The sequence below is a fragment of the Anomaloglossus baeobatrachus genome, chromosome 4 (assembly GCF_048569485.1).
Source record: "Anomaloglossus baeobatrachus isolate aAnoBae1 chromosome 4, aAnoBae1.hap1, whole genome shotgun sequence".
In the NCBI taxonomy this organism is placed as follows: Eukaryota; Metazoa; Chordata; class Amphibia; order Anura; family Aromobatidae; genus Anomaloglossus; species Anomaloglossus baeobatrachus.
In genome coordinates this window covers 57,180,666-57,198,889 of record NC_134356.1, presented here as the reverse complement: position 1 = coordinate 57,198,889, position 18,224 = coordinate 57,180,666, and the positions used below count along the sequence as shown (strand labels likewise).

Below are 18,224 nucleotides of genomic sequence, written 5' to 3'. Positions count from 1 at the left end.
GAGGCTGGTGACTCGGATAAACTTATCCTCCGCAGCAGAGGTTACTCTTGTTCTTCTTTTCCTGGGGCGGTCCTCATGTGAGCCAGTTTCTTTGTAACATTTGATGGTGTTTGCCACTGCATTTGAGGACACTTTCAAAGTTTTCCCAATTTTTCGGACTGACTGACCTTCATTTCTTAAAGTAATGATAGCCACTCATTTTTCTTTACTTAGAATTTGTATAATGGCAAGAAAAAAACAGCTAACAGTCTATTCAGTAGGACTATCAGCTGTGTATCCACCAGACTTCTGCACAAGACAACTCATGGTCCCTTCCCCATTTATAAGGCAAGAAATCCCACTTATTAAACCTGACAGGGCACACCTGTTAAGTGAAAACCATTTCCGGTGAGTACAGCGGGCTTTACACGCAACAACATTGCTAACGAGATGTCGTTGGGGTCATGGAATTCGTGACGCACATCTGGCCTCGTTAGCGGCGTCATTGCGTGTGAAACGCACAAACGACCGTTAACGATTAAAAATACTCACCATATCGTTGATCGTTGTCCAGACGTTATAATCCCGATTATTGTTGCTGTTGCAGCACCTAGGTTGTTCGTCGTTTCTGCGGCAGCACACATCACTACGTGTGACACCGCAGGAATGAGGAACATCACCGTAACTGTAGCCGCCCGCAATGAGGAAGGAAGGAGGTGGGCGGGATTTTCGGCCCGCTCATCTCCGCACCTCCGCTTCTATTGGCCGGCCGCTTAGTGACGCCGCTGTGACGCCGCACGAACCGCCCCCTTAGAAAGGCGGCGTCGCTAAGCAGGTAAGTACGTGTGATGCGTGTAATCGATATTGTGCGCCACAGGCAGCGATTTGCCCGTGACACACAACCGACGGGGGCGGGTGCTTTCACCAGATACATCGCTAGCAATGTCGCTGTGTGTAAAGCCCGCTTACCTCTTGAAGCTCATCAAGAGAATGCCAAGAGTGTGCAAAGCAGTAATCAAAGCAAAAGGTGGCTACTTTGAAGAACCTAGAATATAAGACATATTTTCAGTTGTTTTATACTTTTTTGTTAAGTATTTCATTCCACATGTGTTAATTCATAGTTTTCATGTCTTCAATGTGAATCTACAATTTTCAGAGTCATGAAAATAAAGAAAACTCTTTGAATGAGAAGGTGTGTCCAAACTTTTGGTCTGTACTGTATATACCCACATACACTCGTATTACATATATATGAGAAATTTTGTAATATATCTTATCAGAAAGGTCCACTTTTTTCTCCACCTGGATTGATTATTCACTCCCCAAACTCTCAATACATGGGTAAAATCTGACATTACTAAATACAGACTTTCCTATTACTAGGACAGGAGATCACAGTTGCTTCTTATAATAATCTATGGAGTACTGTAAGTGTCATTTCAGGAGAACTTGCAGCAGAATGTCTGTATTAGCCTCGAGCTCCTCCTCTTCCAGAAGGGTCAAATGTCATCTATCTCAGTAATGGGGGAATATGTCTTCGCTGAAAACATTTTATCCATGAATTGAGAATGAATGATCAGTCCAGGAGGAGAAAGAAGCAGATTTCTCTGATAAGATATATTACAAAGTTGCTTCTTTTCATCTGTACTATTGATTTATGAAATAAAAATTAAAATGGCGGTTACTCTTTGAGTAGACCCTCAAGATGTCATCATCGGACCAACCTGTTCTTGTGACCTCAGGTATAAACATGTGCCAATACGAACTGCCAAGGCTCATACGGAATTTTCCCGCATGATGAAAGTAATCATTTTCCACCTTAAATAGATAATTACTTGGAAAATTGTAATATGTACATCTGCTGCCATCAGCTGCTTTTTTTATTTATTTATTCTTCAGTTTTTGCCATGTGAGCTCTAAGCCTCAGTAAAGTAAAAAATGAAGGAAATAAATCCCAGTAACATTCACCATATGTTCCTTTGCTTGATACTGTTCTTTATTAAACTACAATTCAAAGAATTCTAAGAATTCTATATTCTTCTTCCATGTTTTTGGGAGGCATCCATTTTTATCACCCCTTGTTTTCCTAGTAAGGATATTGTGTCCTCAGATGCAACTTGTGACGAGGAAATCAAAAAACCAGAGGTCAGGAGCCCGAAGGTCACGTATGGAACACAGGGATGTAGCAAAGCTGAGGTCAGAGCACAAGCCAGAGGTCAGAAGCCAGGACGTCACGTAAGGTACAATGGGAGGAAGTGGAGCCGAGGTCAGGGTACAAGTCGGAGATTAGAAGCCAGGAAGTCACGTAAGGTACAGTGGGGAAAAGCAAAGCCAAGGTCAGGGTACAAGTTGGAGGTCGGGAGCCGGGGAACAACGTCAGAGTCAGGGACACTGGAGGAGAGGGGTAACGACAGGTCCTGGGCAGGAGGACATGATCAAAGCACAAACGTGAGCCAGAGAACGGCAGGCAGGAACTACGACTAGCGGCATTCTTGGTGAGGTTGCTCCTTAATGAAGCAGAGCAATCACCCAGAATGAGGCGCCTGGAGAAAGGCCCCTAACAACTCCAGCGCAGAAACCGAGGATGGGAAACCACCCGTCCATAGGCAAAACAAAACACCGGCTCTGCAGGAGGGCAGAGCACCACGGATCAGAACCATGACAACTACTCACTTCAAAGGATTGGCAACTAACAAATAGACACTTTTCAAGTTTGTACTTTGAGTTCCTCATGGGCTTCTAAGGTTTATTTCACTCACTCGTATAGCACCAACATAATCCATACGGCTCTACATACTTTATCATCATGCTCCCCCAATGTAGATTGTGAGCTTCAATCAGTATGTTTATGGAGTGTGGGAGGAAACCAGAGAACCCGGAGGAAACTGATGAAAGACAAGGAGAACATCCAAACTCCTAGAGCAGTGTTTCTCAACTCCAGTCCTCAAGACCCACCAACAGATCATGTTTTCATGTTTTCCTCAATCAGGTTTTCAGAATTTCCTAAATGTTGCACAGGTGATGAAATGATTCCCTGTCTGATATTGAGGAAAACCTGAAAACATGATCTATTGGTGTTTCTTGAGGACTGGCTGATGTCGTCCTTGGTTTTTAACCTTTGGACCCCATCGCTGCAAAGCATTAGTGGTAACTAGTGTTGAGTGTGAGTGCTCACTAGTGCTCGTTACTCAATCGAGCATCAGGGTTATTGGCTACAAATCGAGTACCGAATACAATGGAACTCAATGGGAGACTTAAGTGTTTTTAAACTCTGATGTTCAATCAAGTAACAAGCAATGGCAAGCACTCTCACTCATCACTAGTGCTAACCACTGAGCCACCGTGCTGCCTTACTGAGTATGAGTCCAGTTTACCCAGTGTAACTCTTGAAAAAGCAATGTCTTAAATATCCACACTAACTAAGACCCATGTTACAACTACAAATAATGTGGATGTTCCCCTGTACCAAAGTCCAGCAGTCTGTTTGGCACCAGGGTATGAGTATAGTGGGTGTAGTTTATCAGGGACTATCTATATATATAATTGCCTTATTCTGTCTGTCTGTCTGTCTGTCTTGCTCCAAAATTGTGTCCTTATGGTGACACAAAGCGGACTGGCCGCTGGCCTCGCCATGGTCCCGTCCCCCGCACGGATTGGTCGCTCGCCCTGGCTCCCCCCCCACACGGATTGGCCGGCCGCTCGCACAGGCTCCGCCACCTACACGGATTGGCCTCTCGCCCCGGCACCCTGCACGTATTGGCAACTCGGCCACGCCCCGCCCCCTCACGCAATGCACGCTCGCTCTGGCCCTGCCCCCCACACGCATCCCCCGAACTGACACGGAGACACGACTCCCAGGTGAGTACTGTACCCCCGGGAGCCCACACCAGCATACGCCGCCAACCCAGCCGACACAAACCCTCGCATTGCTGGGGTTTGCCGCCGTATGCTGGTGTGGGCTCCTGTGCGAGTGGGGGACGGGATGCGCTGGTAACCATGATAGCATAGTTACCAGCGCATCAAGGTCCTGCAGCGGCGGAACATCCACACGCACACACATAACAACAGACACACACACACACACACACACATCAGATCACACTCACTCTCACACACACCTCACACACACAACAGATCGCATCCACACACACACAGCATCCGGAGATATCGCTTGCTTCTCGGCCGCGATACTGTGCTGCAGTGAGCTTCCAGGACCTGCCGGAGGATCACATGGCCAGAAGCATGTGGTATCTCCGGATGTTGTGAGTGTGAGCGCGTATGTGCAATATCGTCAGTGTGTGTGTGTGTGAGTGTATGCGATCGGGTGTGTGTGAGTGTATGCGATCGGGTGTGTGTGAGTGTATGCGATCGGGTGGGTGTGAGTGTTTGCGATCGGGTGGGTGTGAGTGTATGCGATCGGGTGGGTGTGAGTGTATGCGATCGGGTGGGTGTGTGTGTGTGTGTGTGTGAGTGTATGCGATTGGATCTGTGAGTGTCGGCAGAGGAGCACGGCGTGCTGAAGGAGGCTGGGAGGAGAGAGGCTGATCCTGGGGAAGGCTGGGAGGGGGAGGCTGATGCTGGGGGAGGCTGATGTTGGGGGAGGCTGGGAGGGTGTAGGCTGATGCTGGGGGAGGCTGATGCTGGGGGAGGCTGGGAGGAGAGAGGCTGATGCTGGGGGAGGCTGATGCTGGGGGAGGCTGGAAGGAGAGAGGCTGATGCTGGGGGAGGCTGATGTTGGGGGAGGCTGGGAGGGTGTAGGCTGATGCTGGGGGAGGCTGATGCTGGGGGAGGCTGGGAGGAGAGAGGCTGATGCTGGGGGTGGCTGGGATGAGAGAGGCTGATGCTGGGGGAGGCTGATGCTGGGGGAGGCTGATGCTGGGGGAGGCTGGAAGGAGAGAGGCTGATGCTGGGGGAGGCTGATGCTGGGGGAGGCTGGGAGGGGGAGGCTGATGCTGGGGGAGGCTGGGAGGAGAGAGGCTGATGCTGGGGGAGGCTGATGCTGGGGGAGGCTGGGAGGGGGAGGCTGATGCTAGGGGAGGCTGGGAGGAGAGAGGCTGATGCTGGAGGAGGCTAGGAGGAGAGAGGCTGATGCTGGGGGAGGCTGGGAGGAGAGAGGCTGATGCTGGGGGAGGCTGGGAGGCGGAGGCTGATGCTGGGGGAGGCTGGGAGGCGGAGGCTGATGCTGGGGGAGGCTGATGCTGGGGGAGGCTGGAAGGAGAGAGGCTGATGCTGGGGGAGGCTGATGCTGGGGGAGGCTGGGAGGGGGAGGCTGATGCTGGGGGAGGCTGGGAGGAGGGAGGCTGGGAGGAGAGAGGCTGATGCTGGGGGAGGCTGATGCTGGGGGAGGCTGGAAGGAGAGAAGCTGATGCTGGGGGAGGCTGATGCTGGGGGAGGCTGGAAGGAGAGAGGCTGATGCTGGGGGAGGCTGGTGCTGAGGGAGGCTGGGAGGTGGAGGCTGATGCTGGGGAAGACTGGGAAGAGGGAGGCTGGGAGGAGAGAGGCTGATCCTGGGGAAGGCTGGGAGGAGGGAGGCTGGGAGGAGAGAGGCTGATGCTGGGGACAGAGAGGCTGATGCTGGGAGGAGAGAGGCTGATGCTGGGAGGAGAGAGGCTGATGCTGGGAGGAGAGAGGCTGATGCTGGGAGGAGAGAGGCTGATGCTGGGGGCAGAGAGGCTGATGCTGGTGCATCATGGGGGATGGAGCACGATGGGGGGTGCGCAGCATGGGGGATGGAGCACGATGGGGAGTGCGCAGCATGGGGGATGGAGCACGTTTGGGAGTGCGCAGCATGGCGGATGGAGCACGTTTGGGACTGCGCAGCATGGTGGATGGACCACGTTTGGGAGTGCGCAGCATGGCGGATGGAGCACGTTTGGGACTGCGCAGCATGGTGGATGGACCACATTTGGGAGTGCGCAGCATGGCGGATGGAGCATGTTTGGGAGTGCGCAGCATGGCGGATGGAGCACGTTTGGGAGTGCGCAGCATGGCGGATGGAGCACGTTTGGGAGTGCGCAGCATGGCGGATGGACCACGTTTGGGAGTGCGCAGCATGGCGGATGGAGCACGTTTGGGAGTGCGCAGCATGGCGGATGGAGCACGTTTGGGAGTGCGCAGCATGGCGGATGGAGCACGATGGGGGGTGCGCAGCATGGGGGATGGAGCACGATGGGAGGTGCACACCTCCCCCCAACACACACACAACACACCACACACACACTGGGAACCACAAACACCGCCCTACACAGACACCCACACACACAGACAATGCTGCACACACACAACAGCCAACACACAAACACCGCGGCATACATAAATATACGCACATACCACGCAACACACACACATTGCACAAAACATACCTCCCCCCCACACAAACCGCGCAACACACACACACAACGCTACAGACACACAGCGCTCCACAAACAACGCAACACACGCAACACACATACAACACCGCTCTCACCCCCCGCCACACCCAGACAACACCCAGAACATGTACAGCACCCTACACAAACACTTGGTAACTACACACAACAACATCTATATATATATATATATATATATATATATATATATATATATATATATATATATATATATACACATAACAAAAATCATACATTAACTACACAATACGTAAATTCTAGAATACCTGATGCGTAGAATCGGGCCACCTTCTAGTTTTATATATTTGGCTATTGGCCTAAAGGGCTTATCCTGAACTATTTTATACTTTTGGCTATGGTCCTAAAGGGCTTATTAGGGACTATTTTATATATTTGGCTATGACCCTAAAGAGCTTATCAGGGACTATTTTATATTTTTGGCTATGACCCTAAAAACTAACAGTCACATTGTTGCTAACTCCTGCTTGCTCAACCTGACACTGGCTTAGAGCCGTCACTGAATATTCCTACCTACAATTCACGTCAACAGAGCAGCTCATCCTCTTCCAGGCTCCTCTGTTGACGGGCCGTGACTGCCGACGTCATGCTGACTGACAGCCGGCTCCCCGCAGTTTGGTAGCAGAGAGCTGGCTGATAATCAGCGTGACGTCAGCAGTAAAGCGCTGTCTACAGAGCGGAGCCGCTGCTCAGTCAACAGGACATCAGTGGAAGCTTCTGATTCTCTGGCAGGAGTGGTGTAAGACCGCTATGCACCAGCAGAGATCAGCGCCGGGCAATACAGGTACCTAGTTGGCTACTACCAGTTTGTTAGTTCTTAGGCCCATGGTAAAAAAATGAAATAGTCCCTGATACCCACTTTAATTGGAGGTGCCTAAGTTGAGTTACCATCCACAACTGGTGGACAGGTTTGTCATTCATTTTGCAAGAAAGTAGGCAATTTATCAAATTCAAATCCTGGACCACCCCACACTACCATCTAAACAGCAACAATATTGTCAATGATGCAAAACAGTCAGTATGAATTATTTTTCCAATTTCACCAAGAAATGGAGAATTATTTTTAAAGATTCAGAAATGTGTAAATTTGTAACTAGATTCCTCATTGTAAATTGTCTCTCCCTTCCATGCTAACGTCTGATGTGATTGCTCATCAGAGATTGGAGAAGGTTCGGCTAGGTTCCTATGTTTCTGATGCCGGCCACGGTCGTATCATTTTTTTCTACATAACAATTTCAATTTGTCCCACAAATGACACAACAAATTGTAATGATGAAAATGATTTTATAAACGCTCCAATAATTGCTAAAAATCCATGACCTTGATGTTGAATGTGTCCCAGAAAATTAGATTTCATGACCTGTCAGAATGCTAAATGTAATACATGTCAAAATTATATGTGAGTGCTCGGTACTCGAATCCAGCAGGTCGGACGCTTGAGTGAGGAGTATAATGGAAGTCAATGGGAAACTTAAGCATTTTTCTGGACGTGAGCGGGAGGGGGGGGGGGGGGCAGGAAAATCACTGAAATGGATGGGGAAACAGCATGGGGAAGACGCCTGGACGCATCTCTGACTCCCATCACTGCAGAAAACTAAATAAATAAACAATTTTAAAAAATGACGTGAGCTTCGCTCTAGATTATATAACTTGCCAAAGTAAAGCAGACAGCGGGGGTCTGGTATTATGAGGCTGGGAAGGCCCTTGGTTATCTATTCAAATACACTATTTTTTCCTGTGTGTGTGTGTTTTTTTTATAAATTACTGGGCTAGTAATGGAGCATCTGATAGACATCTCTCCATTATTAACCTCTGTGCATGATGCCAGCTGAAATTAACCCCAAAAATAGTACTTCAATTGCCACAGCACCAGGGCAATTGCAAAGTGCCAGAATTGGCGCAGGTAATGTGATGTGCCACTTCTGTGACAGCTGTGGGCTTCTATTTTTAGGCTGGGAAGGGACAACTAACCATGATGGGCCTTCCCAGCCTGGTAATAGCAGCCCTTAGCTGTCTGCTTTAGCTTTGCTGGTTTTCCAAAAGAAGGGGATCTCAAGTTGTTTTTCCATTTATTGAATAACAAGTATAGTATACTAAAGTCACAAGGCACATAGATATCCGTCAGATATATAATTAGTGCCGTGTGTGTGTGTGTGTGTGTGTGTGTGTGTGTAGTTTACTGTACCTGCTAATAAAAAAAATGACTTGGGGTCCCCCCTATTTTTGATAACCAGCCAACATGGCTACTGCAATACCATGATTAGCAGGCAAACCCTGCATGCTTAGTGGATGAAAAAAAGCTGTGAAACAAGTGTGGAATGGACTTGAACATGGTGCCTGAGTACCAGGATACTCAATTGAGAATTGACTATTGAGTATTGAGTATTGCTCATCACTAATCTTAAAGGAATTTCCAAAAATTTGGATCCAAAGTACTTGTCTCTTGTACCTTTTAGTTTTTAGGTGTGTCCACATGCTACTGCTAAGAAATGTGGACAGAATTGTGCCCAAATGTGGCCAACCCTGCACTACAAGTGGTAGAGTTTCGGCCAAGCCTTTATGATTTACAAGGATGGAGGACAGGCATTTTTTCTCTACAACCCTCAGGAATTGAATTGCAGTGTTGATATTTGCATGAAACTACAAATTTCAGGAAATTTTACTCAGACTTGATCCTCCGCTGATGTCCGTGTGCTGCATAATATTTTATCAGACGGCATACATACCCATAGAGTTTCATGGAACTATTCATACATCCGCGAAAATCAGGGATCCGAGTGTGAGATCCCTGAGACTCGGAGCCTGCCCTATTCTGACCCGTTTTTGAGGATAGGACATACTCAATGGGTCTGTGTGCTGACGGATCAGACACTACACCAACACTTCACATGGATGTTCCAACCATAAGTTTTGTAGTAATTTTGTTACATTTGATATTTTATATATACACAATAAAGATTATATTTTAACAGGTTTCACTTTTGTAAAACATAAAAAATCCTTTCAATAATTACCCTAAAAAAGTGTTTGATTTTGCCACAGTTGCAATGACCTGTTTACTGGACAGTAACTCAACAAATAAGTAAATGGTGGAATTTCTAGGGTTTACACATTCCTCCCCCTAAATAAATAAATTATAAAAATTAATCAACAAATTATATTCATCCTAGAATAGTACCAATAAACATTTCATCCTGGCATAAAAGAAGTCCTGATAAGCTATGTTGATGGAAAAAGAAAAGTGGCTTTCCGCTACACCTTCACTTCTCTTAGTGCACATATGTCAAACTCTTTAGCCGCCAATGCCAGCCACCCATTATTCTGTATGGAGGACTATGTGGGGCCCATTATTCTGTATGGAGGACTATGTGGGGACATTATTCTGTATGGAGGACTATGTGGGGCCCATTATTCTGTATGGAGGACTATGTGGGGACATTATTCTGTATGGAGGACTATGTGGGGCCCATTATTCTGTATGGAGGGCTATGTGGGGCCCATTATTCTGTATGGAGGGCTATGTGGGGCCCATTATTCTGTATGGAGGGCTATGTGGGGCCCATTATTCTGTATGGAGGGCTATGTGGGGCCCATTATTCTGTATGGAGGGCTATGTGGGGCCCATTATTCTGTATGGAGGACTATGTGGGGCCCATTATTCTGTATGGAGGGCTATGTGGGGCCCATTATTCTGTACGGAGGGCTATGTGGGGCCCATTATTCTGTATGGAGGGCTATGTGGGGCCCATTATTCTGTATGGAGGGTTATGTGGGGCCCATTATTCTGTATGGAGGGCTATGTGGGGCCCATTATTCTGTATGGAGGGCTATGTGGGGGCCCATTATTCTGTATGGAGGACTATGTGGGGCCCATTATTCTGTATGGAGGGCTATGTGGGGCCCATTATTCTGTATGGAGGACTATGCGTGGTCCATTATTCTGTATGGAGGACTATGTGTGGTCCATTATTCTGTATGGAGGCCTATGTGAGGCCCATTATTCTGTATGGAGGACTATGTGGGGCCCATTATTCTGTATGGAGGACTATGTGGGGCCCATTATTATGTAAGAAGGACTATGTAGGGACCATTATTCTGTATGAGGGGCTATGTGGCCTATATGGAGGACTATGTAGAGCTCATTATTATGTACGGATGTCTATGTGGAGCCCATTATTGTGTACAGATGTCTATGTAGAGCCCATTATTGTGTACAGATGTCTATGTGGAGCCCATTATAGTGTATGGATGTCTATGTGGGACCAATTATTCTGTATGGATGGCTGTATGGGACACATTATTCTGTATGGAGGACTATGTGGGGCACATTATTCTGTATGGAAGACTATGTGGGCCAATTATTTTGTATGGAGGGCTACGTGGGGTACATTATTCTGTATGGAGGGCTTTGTTGGGCCCATTATTTTGTGTGGAAGACTATGTGGGGCCCATTAGTCTGTTCACAGGATTATGTGGGACCCGCGACTAGGCAGACGCATGACTTTGTCCAAGTTTTTAACTTTGGTCCTATATCTATTTGAGTTTGACATCCCTGTCTTAGTGTTACAGATTGCAGCAAAAAGGGAGGGGGTACACAATTTACACGGCATCGAGCGAGGAGAGAGAAAATATCTCAGGGAAGACAGAGAATACAGGCTATAGAAAAGAAGAAACACACATCAAGAGCACATAGGTGCAGAATAGAAGCTGTGCTGACATATGAGCTAATGGTACACAGAGAGCTCGCATCCAGCATGTATTACATTAAGGTACACTCTTGCAAGAATAAAATGGAAAATCTGTAAAGCTCACAATACATGCAAATTTCAAGCTTAAAACCTTTAGGTACTAGTTATTAGTAGGATTGTTGACGATGCCACAAAATGTAATTTAGATAATTATTTTAAAGTACTTACCAAACCATGCCTGCTGTTCACCTTCCACCTCTATAGCTAGCCCAAAATCGGCCAATTTAACAGCTGCGCCTTTAAGCTTAGAAGCCAATAACAGGTTTTCTGGCTATGGAAGTGAAAAGAGAAAAAAGAGAGAGAGTTGTACTTTACTCTCCATATGAAAAAAAGCACCTGGGCAATAGTCTTAAGTGACGATGTGGGTGATATAATGCAATCTGTGTGGGTTATTAGAGCAGCGATGATCAAGGCTTTACTGTGACTTAACAATAATGTACATTATATACAGTATCACTACATCAAAGCAACTGGACCTGCGGGAAATATTGAAGACTGTTTACCCCATTTATACTTATGGATACCTCTGTTCAGGCGAGTGGTGAAATGTCTTCAAGATGTGTAAGTAGTTGTGTGCCACCTGAGACACTAGGATTGTGGTGGAATCATTGTTTCTCAAAGTTAAAAGCCCAAAACAACTGGTTGGTTAGCAAATTTTTTATAAAATGTGATGCTAGTCATTACTCACGGGCTAGTCAAGAGGTCCCGGGTCAGATACCAGGAGGGCCAACAATAAAAAAAGGGGCTGAAACAAAGGCATAGTCAGGTTACAGTCCGAGGTCAAAATTCCAGGAAGGTGGCAGATCAAGACAAAGGGGCTAGGCAAATGGATAGTCAGAAGTAAGGTCCAAGGTCGGGTAAATAATAGATCAGACTGAGCAGAGGAACCAAAGACAAGCAGACACCACTGAGCTAAAGCTAAGACTGGCAGTAATAGAAGGCAGAGAGGCAACTAAGTAGCAAGGTATTCAGTCCTAACAGGAAACACATCGAAGAAACCTTGTAAGTCTCAGTCCTGATTGGATGGCTTGGCTGTCCATCACCATACAGACAACTCAACACACTCCTACCTCCGATTGGATGGCTGAACTGTCACTCACTGCGTCCAGAAACACTGATACAAAGAATCGGGACATAAAAGATCTCATAAAAGATCTATAGTATAACTTATATGAATCATTGAAGATATATAGATGATAGATAGATAGATAGATAGATAGATAGATAGATAGATAGAATCTATTGCACTTTAGGAGAGATTTGATGTAATATATGTATTTTTCTAGTATGTCCAGATAAAAAGGAGAGTGGTCTAAGCATTTTAAGTACAGAAGTGAATTTGAGGGTCGATGTTTGTACCGAACACAGAGTTTTCCAAAAAAAACAGAGTTGGGATTGAGAGTTCAGGTGTTTTACGTATGCAAACCAACTTGCGCATAGATCGCTGTGCTCAGCTACGCTCGATGCTCGGTCCAGTGTGAGCCGCTTGCAGTGTTTGTTTGGCTCTCACTGGGGGTAACAACAGCACGATCAGCTGTAGCTTACAACCCCCCCAAAAAAAGAGAAAACGCGCCCACCCTCCACTAGAAGTGTTTTCTTAACCCCTTCACAACCGGCCGATTTTTCGCTTTCCGTTTTTTTTTCGCCATTCTTTTTCTGAGAGACGTAACTTTTTTATTTTTCAGTCAATATGGTTATGTGAGGGCTCATTTTTTGCGGAACGAGCTGTACTTTTAAATGAAACCATCAGTTTTACCATATAGTGTACTAGAAAATGGCAAAAAAATTCCAAATGCTGAAAAATTGCAAAAAAAGTGCAATAGCACTATGGTTTTTGAGATATTTTATTCACTGTGTTCACTATATGGTAAAACTGATGTGTGGGTGTGATGCCTCAGGTCAGTGCGAGTTCGTAGACACCAAACATGTATAGGTTTACTTTTATATAAGGGGTTAAAAAAAAATCGGAAGTTTGTCCGAAAAAAGTGGCGCACGTTTTACGCCATATTCCGTCACCCGTAGTGTTCTCATTTTTCGGGATCTATGGCTCAATGATGGCTTATTTTTTGCGTCTCGAGCTGACGTTTTTAACGGTACCATTTTTGCGCAGATGCTACGTTTTGATCGCCTCTTATTGCATTTTGCGCAAAAGTTGTGGCAACAAAAAAACATTGTTTTGGCGTTTGGAATTTTTTTGCCGCTACGCCGTTTACTGATCAGATTCATTGATTTTATATTTTGATAGATCGGGCGTTTCTGAACGCGGCGATACAAAATGTGTGTATATTTTTTATTTTTTTAACCCTTTAATTTTCAATGGGGCGAATGGGGGGTGATTTGAACTTTTAGGTTTTTTTGTTTTTTTTTAATTTTTTAAAACTTTTTTTTAACTTTTTTTTTTTATTTTACTAGTCCCCCTAGGGGGCTATTGCGATCAGCATTCCGATCGCTCTGCAGTATTTGCTGATCACAGCTACAAGGCTGTAAACAGCAGATACGCTGTCTTTCTCTTTTGCTGTGCCCCGGGCACAGTGAAAGTGAAACCAAGTCAGGTGTAGTACAGGAGTCATCACTTGACCCTGTGCTACCATGACAACTATCGGGAGTCACGTGATCGCGTCACGTGACTTCCGGTATTGGGCGGTAAGGAAAACATTACCGCAATCGCGCTTATAATGGCGCTTTCATGTATTCACAGCGCCATATAAGGGGTTAATCGGCACGAGCAGATAACGATTCTGCTCGTGCCTAGCAGGCACACATCTCAGCTGTGAAAATCAGCTGAGATGTGTGCCGATCGCAGCATGCTGCCGCCGGAGTACCGCAGGCAGTAACATTATGTCATTTAGGACGTAATTTTACGGCCCGCGGTCGTTAAGGGGTTAATGGCTGGCAGCATGTGTGAGGAGACCAGAACTGCCAAATCAGTGACTTCCATTGGGGTTCAGGTCAAGTCCAGGTCCCAAACCGAACTTTATCTAAAGTCCAGATGAACCCACCAAACCGAACTTCCACGGGTCCACTCATCTCTAATTATAAGGAGCTTGAGTTGCTAAAGGCTTACAGTTTTCAGTGGCAGAAGAAAGAGATGGAAAAGGAATTTGGTGGCATAAGAAGAATAAGAAGAGAAAAGTAAAGGGTTGGAGCATTTTTGAGAGGCTCCTGGGAGACAAGTTAGTGGTAGACAGCTGATAAAGCAAAGCAAGTCTGGTGACCGCTGAGTGTTGGAGAAGTTGCCTTGGACAGTGGGTGGGACTGACTAGGTGTCGACCAGGTGGAGGAGTTTAGTCCAGGCCTTGCCTTCTAGGAGCACTGGGAAAAGAAGTTGCTATTGCCAGATTGCATAAATCAGAGCCTGGCTGAGGTATTTCAGAGAAAACATAGTTTGAAAAGCTGTCCATGAATCTAAGGGAAAGATATTTCTAGTCTGGTGCTGCCCCTGATCAGCTTCTTCTGTTAAGGTGAACTCTTACAAAGTTCCACAAGTTGCCTACTGCCTGATTCTAATTGGTGTGGATCCAGTTCATGCTTGAAAAATTAGATCAAACACACTGTCGGATATTCAACCTTCATCTACCAAAGTCGGCCCAAACTGCTTTATTTCAACTGAAGCATGCCTTGATATAACCTTGGAAAGGGGCATGACTGGATGTGTTCATTGATCAGTGGGTTGAACAATGTGTTAGTCCATGAGCTGATTGGTGGGCAACATCGTAGGTGGGTCTATGATGTCATTGGATGGATCCATTTTGATGCTGATGGGAGGGTCTGTCGTCATCTGGTGGATCCATGCTGATGGTAGGGTCTGTGATGTCATCGGTGGCCATCTTAGTTATATATGAAAATATGGCTTATCTATAGTGAATCGATTTAATTGAACACACTTCTCACAATAATCTGCATACACAGGTTAATTAAGTATTTCATCTAATGGCTCTCCTCAACACTTCCTAATCAGCTTCAGTTGATTGACAGGTCTCTCCCATGTGTGTACATTATGGAAAAAACATCAATCAACTGGAGCAGGGCAGCGTGAATCCAGTCACAGGTTCCCTTTAAATACTACAATAATACAAAGATGATTTAAAGAGTAACCATTATTATAATTTTTATTATTTTTTATAAAAAAAAATTATTATATTTAATACATCAATGGTACATATGAAAATATGCAATTTTATATTATATCTCAGAGAAATTTGCTTTTCCTTCTGCATTGATCATTTAGTTTCAATTTATGGCTAAAATCCGTCAACAGTGAAAACAGATTTTCCTATTGCTGAGATAGGACATGACAGTTGGTGCTTCTAAAATTCTATGAAGAGGGGAGGAGCATAGAACTCTGTAAGCACCAACAGTCAACTATCTCTTTACTTCGAAAATCAGTTTTTACTGAAGATAGATTTTACCCATGAATTCAGAAATTTGAGAAAGATCAGTCCAGGAGGAGTAAAGGGGGCTTTACACGCAGCGATATCGCTAGCGAGCGTACCCGCCCCCGTCGTTTGTGCATCATTGGCACAATATCTTTAGGAGCCGTCACATGGACTTACCTGCCTAGCGACGTCGCTGTGGCCGGCGATCCGTCTCCTTTCTAAGGGGGCGGTTCATGCGGCGTCACTAAGCGGCCGCCCAATAGAAGCGGAGGGGCGGAGATGAGCAGCCGTAAAATCCCGCCCACCTCCTTCCTTCCTCATTGCTGGTGGACGCAGGTAAGCTGTAGTTAGTCGTTCCCGAGGTGTCACACATAGCGATGCGTGCTCCCTCGGGAACGACAAACAACCTGCGTCCTCAACAATCAACGATTTTTTGAAAATGAACGAAGTGTCAACGATGGACGATTTGGTGAGTATTTTCCATCGTTAACAGTCGCTCATTGGTGTCACACGCAACGACGTCGCTAACGATGCCGGATGTGCGTCACGCAATTCGTGACCCCGGCGATATATCGTTAGATACTTTGTTGTGTGTAACGGGGCCTTAAGAATTGTATTTCTCTAATAAGATAGATTATAAAGATTATTTTCTTCAGATTTATTATTGAGTTATAAGAAAAAAAATAAAATGATGGTTATTCTTTAAGCTCCATGGCCTTCTCCTGTTCCTGTTTACATATATTTGAACTATACAACATGTAAATGTAAAATCCCTTGAAATTTTAAGCATTGTCCAGTATTGTCTGAGAATGACCCCAAAATATGCAAATTTTTGACTATAATGAAAATTTTCATTAGCGTTGCCTTTACAGTCACACGTTACTAGACATATGTGAAATACTGAGGCTGTTAGACAACCTATCAGAGGCTGTTAGACCAGTTCTCTTTTTTTATTTTGTTAGTAATCAGATTTTTATAAAAAAATAAAGTAGAGTGGAAAATATATAAACATCACTTTGTCTTGAATTATGTTTATATGCTATCAATAAATAAAAAGAAATGTAAAATGTTAAGTTCTGATGCACCACTGACCCGCCACCTCAGTCTCCAGCCTCACATCTGCCGGTTTAGGAGCTTTTAGCTTTGAAGCCACTAATACAAGAGCAGAGAAAGCATCAGATGTCTTAGGAGACTGCGAGATGCTTAAAAGCCAAGGGTCACTGTGATAATGCATTAGAATATAAATCAAAAGAGCCTGAGATCTGGAGAGTGCCCGAGGCTGGATGCTGACTACACAATGCAAGATAACTGACTCCTTAAATAGAAAATTTAGTTTACCTAAGGGAACTCTGATTTTATCGCATACAGAAATGTCACTGACTTAAAGGACACTAGACAAATAAAATAGGCCAGAGAAGATTTCCATATTTCAACAGAATAACATTTTTTATCAGCCTTCCAGAACTCTTTGGGCTGCTTCTCACTTGCGAGTTTCTCGCAGTAGAGCAATGCGAGAAAATCTCGCATTGCACTCGGACACATGTTAGTGAATGATTCAGCTCACATTTGCGATTTTTTTCTCAGTCCAAATCGAACTGAGAAAAAAATCGCAGCATGCTGCTTTTTTGCGAGCTTCTACTGCGAGTCTCTCCAATGCAAGTCTATGGCAGCGTGTAAAAAAATCGGATGTCACGGGACGGCACTCACACCATCCTAGTGACATCCGATTTTCTAAATACATTTCTCGCATGTTTCCTAAAACACTGGAAACGAGCGATGTCTCACAATGTCTGTCAATCACTATTCTCTGTCAGTCGGTCTCTCCCTCTCGGTCTCTATTCTCTCTCTATCGGTCGGTCTGTCAGTCGGTCACTATCTCTGTCCCTCACTCTCTGTTCATGTCGGTCTATCCCTCTCCCTCCCTCTCTCATACTCACCGATCCCCGATTACCAGCGCGGCGCTGCACGGCGTTCACACTGCTCCGGCGGCTTCTCCTCTTTTGAAAAAGCCGGCCGCTCATTATTCAATCTCGTATTCCCTGCTTTACCCGCCCTCCGGCACCTATGATTGGTTGCAGTCAGACACGCCCCCACGCTGAGTGACAGCTGTCTCACTGCAACCAATCACAGCAGCCGATGGGCGTGTCTATGCTGTGCAGTAAAATAAATAAATAAATAATTAAAAAAAACGGCGTGCGGTCCCCCCAATTTTAATACCAGCCAGATAAAGCCATACGGCTGAAGGCTGGTATTCTCAGGATGGGGAGCTCCACGTTATGGGGAGCCCCCCAGCCTAACAATATCAGCCAGCAGCCGTCCAGAATTGCCGCATACAATAGATGCGGCTGTTCTGGGACTGTATCCAGTTCTTCCCGATTTGCCCTGGTGCGTTAGCAATCGGGGTAATAAGGAGTTAATAGCAGCCCATAGCTGCAACTAAATCCTAGATTAATCATTGCAGGCGTCTATGAGACACCCCCAATGATTAACCTGTAAATTAAAGTTAATAAACATACACACTGAAAAAATCCTTTATTTGAAATAATAAACAATAACAAAGACCCTCGTTCACCACTTTATTAAGTACCCAAAAAACCCATCCATGTCGGACGTAATCCACGGAGGTCCAGTGTCGCTTCCAGCTCTGCTACATGAAGGTGACAGGAGCTGCACAAGACACCGCCGCCCCTGACAGCTCCACGCAGCAGCTGAGG

At 45.6% G+C, this 18,224-nt stretch overlaps 1 protein-coding gene across 3 annotated transcripts in view; it reads right to left on the bottom strand.

Annotated features, from left to right (window-relative positions):
* The window catches only part of CAMK2A (calcium/calmodulin dependent protein kinase II alpha), a 342,928-nt gene that overhangs the window by 83,056 nt on the left and 241,648 nt on the right, over positions 1-18,224 (bottom strand). For all 3 annotated transcript variants that reach the window (XM_075344361.1, XM_075344363.1, XM_075344362.1), the window contains exon 7: positions 11,303-11,405. In XM_075344361.1, coding sequence (XP_075200476.1) covers positions 11,303-11,405 — 103 coding nt within the window. The remainder of the gene's footprint in view (positions 1-11,302; positions 11,406-18,224) is intronic.